General features: G+C 30.9%; 1 protein-coding gene and 1 long non-coding RNA gene across 2 annotated transcripts; both read left to right on the forward strand.

Annotated features, from left to right (window-relative positions):
- The first annotated feature begins 162 nt into the window (after positions 1-162).
- On the forward strand, positions 163-2,504 carry LOC111704908 (uncharacterized). Its single transcript, XM_023477298.1, has 9 exons — positions 163-271; positions 409-555; positions 612-672; positions 735-823; positions 877-977; positions 1,426-1,560; positions 1,614-1,680; positions 2,035-2,219; positions 2,363-2,504. The coding sequence occupies exons 1-9, from the start codon at positions 233-235 to the stop codon at positions 2,502-2,504; spliced, it is 966 nt and encodes a 321-aa protein (XP_023333066.1). The 5' UTR covers positions 163-232.
- A 673-nt stretch (positions 2,505-3,177) lies between these two features.
- Positions 3,178-4,102, forward strand: LOC111704913 (uncharacterized). Its single transcript, XR_002765905.1, has 3 exons — positions 3,178-3,514; positions 3,592-3,743; positions 4,016-4,102. It is a non-coding gene; the product is annotated as an uncharacterized LOC111704913 (long non-coding RNA).
- The last annotated feature ends 2,570 nt before the right edge of the window (positions 4,103-6,672 follow it).

Consider the following 6,672-nt stretch of genomic DNA (forward strand, 5'->3'; position numbering starts at 1 on the left):
GATTAATCTACTTTTAATTAAAATGTCCCAAATTGGAAAACATAATTTAAGGATGGAGTTTTGATTGGGTTTTGGGATACTGGTCCTTGGCTTGGATTTAAAACAAGGTAAGGTAAACAAATAATGTACATTGGCATGTATCACAGTTAATTTTATATTTGAATGAAGAGGATCTGATTATATATGGATTGGGCTTGGTACAGAGGTTCCCGAGTTACAAACATGGCATCATATGTGCCTCTCTTTTGATCTGGAGAATGGAGAAGTAAAGGTAAAATGATTAACTTAGTAATTATGATTAACTTTGAAACTTTATTTAACTCAAGAATGTCAGAAATTCTAACCTTTCAAGATAACTTTATCAATTATGGACTTATAGCTGAGTAATTTTTTCCTTCTTCATGAAAGCTGTTTGAAAATGGAGAACAGTCACACACAAACAAGCATGATTTGTTGATAAACTTGCATCAAAGGTTTAGCAATTCTTTTCAAATGGCATCTCCTGGTTGTGCTTGGAGACCAATTTTCTCTGGCTACATGTCCATGTACGGCAAGGTGAGGATTATTTCTAGTTTAGATAATTTATCATATAAATAACTTATCACTTTTAGGTGACAGACATGCAGATTTTTAGTAGGATTTTAACTGATGAAGAAATGATGGAAATTACAGGTGAAACGTAAATTTTAAAATTTCTTTCTTATATTTTTAAGGGCAAAAATTCTCTTGATCAGGATGTAAAGTGTCAATGCAGGGAGATGTTATCAGTTGGGAAAATACTGCATGGATGTTAGTTGGAAGAAAACAGATTTCTGAAAGAGAGGTTCTAATAACAAGTCACCTTTAATGTGTTGCTAATAGAAACAAAATTACCAGGTTGTGGATTTTGAGACTACAGTCTGCAAAATGTCAACAACAAGCTTAATCTTTATTCCTGTAAAATTAACCTATATTCCTGGAACAGAAAACATGTGCAGGTAAATGAGATGAAATTCTGAAGTTCTTGTACAATTTATGAATCTTTAGATATTATTAACATACCACTGTCATTTTTCTTCTAATTAAATAGAAGGAGAGAGGGTATAGTTAGATTTCTTCAAAACTTGTGCAGCCTTGAAGAAAGGTTTCTAACAGAGCTAAAAATGAAGAGAGTAAATTGCCTCCTTATAACTGCACACTTTTCCAAACACAAATATTGCTTACAACTAAAATAAATTTTAGGGCAGTTTCCATTGATTTTAAGACTTTGTTACTGTGCACAAACCAATATGAACATTATGGTACCAAAAAAAGATATAAAATATTAAAATTTATTTTAGAATTTTTTTAATTTAAGCAGGCTTAAAGGAAAATTGTGCAAAACTTGCTTCAAGTGGAAATCCTAACATAAAGCCTACCTACATACACTTTATAATTTTATTTCAGAAAGATGTCAGGACATCCTGCAGCATTTCAAACCCAGGAAGAATTTAGAGACCTGATTATCTTTATCAATGATCAAAGAATATTAAACTCTGTTTGCTCTACTCAGCTTTTAGATTCAAACAAATCTGAGTTCAGGTCAGACTTATTAAGATTAGCTCTGCATTTGTGATTTTAAATTTCAAATATAGGGCTTGGGTTGGAATTAATGATCTAATTGAAGAAGGGATTTGGAGAAATTCATTTACTGGAGAACAGGTGGCTTTCTGTAATCAATGCTAAGTAACCCAGTTTGAAAAATTTTATAACTGAAATGCAAGCATTGTCATGAATCAATGTGGGTTTAAAAAAAAATATAATTTCACTAAGAGACTAAGTCTTTGCCACAAACCAGAAAAATCCCCTTTTCTTTGCATCCTGATGGTGAAAAACTTTGATCTTCCAAACTTTGATTTTTTGATCCATTAGTTTGCAATGTCTAAAGTCAATGATATTGGGTTGCATTCATGTATCATCTCCATTAGAAATTATTGTGGCAAACACTCTGACCCTTTTCTTGTCACATTATTACAGTCTACAATTAAATTTACACTTTTTGATCATGATATGAAGGTGAATTATCTGAACTGGTTACCTAACAGACCTTTCACTGGCGGTGAGAAATATAACTGCATGGAGCTAGTTGCTGAAACAATTACAACAAATTCTTCAATATCTTTGATTAGTGAGGGTAAGGTTGCAGATAGTGAATGCTCCTATACCTCATGCCCTGTATGTAGATTAGAACAGACAGTCAGGTAATTAAGGCATCAGAAAATCAAAGTGATGGACAAAATCTGTTTCTTAAAATATTGCCTACAAATTGAGTAAATGATCAAATTTCACAAAGTTTTAAAAATAGTAAAATTTAGATTTATCGATTAACAATAGAACTATTCAGGAAAGTTTCTGTGAGGGGTCTCTGTGCAAATTCTCTTTTTAACATCATGTATTTGTATAATTTGGACTCTGAGGGCAGCATTTTATATTTAGGAATTTATTCATCTTTTGTCACATTTGATAAGGCCAGTATAATTATTTGAAACAGTCATTAAAGAAATCCTCAGATATACATTTTGTGAGAACTTCAATTTGATAATTGATTTTCTTCAGAGCATACAGAAATGGTTGTGGTATGACAGAAAGGATAATACTAGCATTGCATCATCTTCATCTTCTATGGGTTCCTTGCTCTTGGGATTAAATATGTTTGATTTCAGGTGGTTAAAACATTTGGAACAATCATGATGAATATCTATTTTGTGTGCTTAAACAGATGATATTTTTTTCCACAGAAACAGTGATAATAATTGTCATTATCTGTTTAGTGGTGTAAATCAAGATCCTTGTTTAATAAATACCAATTCTGCTCGTAAACAGATAATGTTTACAACATGTACTGATGAAGAGTTTACATGCAATGATGGACTTTGTATTGATATTGAAAAAAGGTAATCATCTATTTAGATATTTTAATATTAAATAAATTACCATTATGTTATAAAACAGGTGTGATCAGACCACTAATTGTTTGGATGAATCAGATGAAGACAATTGCAAAATGATATTTATTAAAGAGAACTACAAGAAAACTGTTCCTCCATTCAGGAAAACAATTACAAGCTCTCAGAGCATGCTTTATTTACTTATTTTAATATTAACTTTAAACATACTTTTTTTCGATTTGGTTTTTTTTTTTATTCTACAGATTTTTGTTTAAGATAAATGAATAGCAGTAATCATAGAGGGGATGACTTTTTAAATAAAAATATACAGAGCATATGAATAAAAAGTGTTTGCCAATAGAGCATAAGACCATAAGACCACATAGAGCATAAGACCATAAGACCACATAGAGCACTATGTTATAGCACCAATACCTCTCATGCAGCAAAAATGCAAAATAATAGATTGTAATATTTTCTTTTTATATAATTTTCTTTTTAGATATGATATTGTTAATGAGTCAAATGTTCCAGTGAAAGTAAATATATCTTTTACAATAAAGGATGTTATCAGCATTCAAGAAATAAATCATGTTTTCACTTTAAAGGTATTTAAAAGAATCAATGATTTGATAATTTAATCTAAAATGCAGAAATAATTTAATTGAATGACACATCTATACAGTTTGCCCTGACATTGGATTGGTATGATTATCGCCTGACATATTATAACCTGAAGAAAACAAAATCTTCGAATACTCTTGCAGCAGATGAGATGGAGAAAATTTGGATTCCATTTGTAGTATTTGAAAATACACAGGACAATGAAGCCACAATGTAAAATAGTTTAAAAAACAAACTTTTACATAATTACTTTACAATTAAGATAGAAATCTTTATACTGAGAGAAACAATATTTAAGTTTAATGATTTTCTTAATTGGGGCTAAACTTGACACCATATGCTCAGTCAGTCTGTATTGGGTTAAAATTTTCTTACACTCTAGTTATATTTCAAATACATGATTTTAATTATCTCATTTATTTATAATACAATTTATTTTTCACGTGTGAAACCTGATTTTTTGATATGTTTTAAATCTATATTAGTGTGTCAAGAAATAGTGAAGTCACCATATACCGTGAAGGAAATTTTGTCCGAAGTCCTCCTGAGGTGTTGGAAGAACTTAACATATTCGATGGTTAGTAGTAGAGATGTCAACGTTTTGATTTTTCTAGATTTTAAGATTTGAACAAATGTTCTATATGTTGCGTTGAATTAAAATGTTCAAGCCTTAATGTTTCTAACGTTACACTTTAATAAAATAATATTGTTTCTAAATGAAAGCATTGCAAGATTTTTTTCCGTGATAATTACATATTTTTACTCACCCTGTATGTTGCTGTTGTATTGTTAACCTTTTTAGAGAATGTGCTGAAGAATATGCATTATGCAATATAAAGATGTTATAATATTATTATGTTTAACCATTTTTAAAATTTGTAAATGAAAGTTTTTAGCATTAGACTTAAACTCAAAGTGTGTCTTAAAGGGNGAGGGAATTCTTTTTCACTGGAGGGGTTTGAAAAAACGCTTTTTACAATTCAAAACTTTACGCAGGGCGATTTACATTCCACTGGAGGGATTCAGATGTCCTTCCCGGGGGCTTATAATTCCACTGGAGGGATTCAGTTATCCTTTCTAGGGGTTTATAATTCCACTGGAGGGATTCATATGAATGAAAAAAATTTTAAAAATAAAAGTTTTTATTTTTGTAAAAAAAATTGAAAATCTTGAAAATCCGCAAATTTTTTATAAAATCCGCGAAATATGTTTTTTTTCATTTTTCAATGTTACAAAGAGAACATGTTCACAGCTGAAATATAAGATGGGCGCGAAGCGGCCTAAATGCCTAGTTAAAGTATATTAGCTGATTGATGGATCAGTTAATTTACAAATTGCCTGTTCGTGTTATTTCATCAAATTTTGGAAAGGGATAGTAAAATTAATATTTTAGCGGTCTGTTTAATTGACATTTTTTCATGATTTCGATCTTACGGCCACCATTCCTCCCCTCCCCTCTTTTTTTGGGGTTATTTCTAATTGAAAATTTGAAAATAAAAGGTATAGCTACTACTTTCCTAAAGACAAGGTACTAATGCAAGGAAAGTTATTTCAGATGTGTACGCATTTTTTGTACTGCAGTGTACTGTCTTTGGGCGGAAAAGTAAACACAGCCTACCATGGAATCAATTTTTCACAAAAATAATCCATGAAATATTCTGGTCATAAGAAACTATTATGTGAATTTTCAAAATTCTCAAAATTAAATGCTTTTATCCTCCTAGGATACCAGACGAACACTGATGCATCTATTCTTGTTTACAAATTCCCTCCAGAGAGAACTGGTTTCAGTATGAACGCAGAGTATACGAGACCGCAATTAACTTCCCTTGCATTAGTAACTTGCCTATTGTTATGCCATTATAAACATACAGGGTGAGTTAAAAAGAATTGTGAATAGCGAGATCTTGCATGTAATATAGAGCATTTTTTTTGCTAATCTTATTTTTGAAATATATATTTAAAACCTTTAATAGACCATTTAAAAAACTCTGCAAAACCATTTTTTTACTCAAAATTAGATGAGTACAAAAACATATAAATATTATTTCTATCACTATTAAATTTTTTTCTGAAACTATTGTGTACTTTATCATTTCTACTCACTTCATCGTCAATTTCATAATATACGTGCTATAAAGTAATCATCGTGCTTTAAAGTTAAATTAGCTATACATTATAGCACGTGTGTTAAAAAGTTTTAATAGCTTCCCGGATTTTCTCAAAAAAAATAAGATATTTCCAAAAGATTTTTTTCAGTCGAAATGAAAATAAAATTGAAATTAACTTTACATTTCTATTTTTTTTAAAGCTTATTTGATTTTAAAAAGCCATTGAAGTAAGACAAGTTGCACAAACGTTTCATAAAATTACCTAAAACACTATTATTTTGGCACAACGTGCTATTAAGTTTTTGGACTAAAATTTCTTCTATATCTTGAAGGTTCTCGCCTTTTAGATAATATTTTTATTCCTCACTAAAGCTCGAGACTAAATTAAATCTAAAAACGCTCTGAACCTTCTCGATAAAGAGAAAAATTTTTTCCAAAAACTTTTTTACACTGCGAACCAAAATAACCGTGTTGTAAATATTTAAAACAGTTCAGATGATTAGTTTTAGAAAGAAAGCGCGAAATCAAATTCAGAAAATCCGCAAAATTATTGCTATAATAGTCATTGGCTCCTCAATTTTCAACAGAACGGAGAACAGGTCTTCATGAGGCGTGTTTAACCATTTTCTCTTTATAAACGCAATAGATAGAAGTAAGATTAGAAGTGATCACCTTTTCTTTTCGACGCAAGCCTATACCCCCCTTACATTTTTCGCAAACACTCCCATTAAAGAGATAGGTCCAAGGAAAATAATTCGAGTCACGGAAGTTCGTAGTAAGATTTTGATTCCACTGGAGACCACCAGAGGGAATTCTTTTTCACTGGAGGGGTTTGAAAAAACGCTTTTTACAATTCAAAACTTTACGCAGGGCGATTTACATTCCACTGGAGGGATTCAGATGTCCTTCCCGGGGGCTTATAATTCCACTGGAGGGATTCAGTTATCCTTCCTTGGGGTTTATAATTCCACTGAAGGGTTTCAGATATCTTTCCAAGGGGTTTATAATTCCACTGGAGGGATTCAGATATC

The sequence above is a fragment of the Eurytemora carolleeae genome, unplaced genomic scaffold (assembly GCF_000591075.1).
Source record: "Eurytemora carolleeae unplaced genomic scaffold, Eaff_2.0 scaffold484, whole genome shotgun sequence".
In the NCBI taxonomy this organism is placed as follows: domain Eukaryota; kingdom Metazoa; phylum Arthropoda; class Copepoda; order Calanoida; family Temoridae; genus Eurytemora; species Eurytemora carolleeae.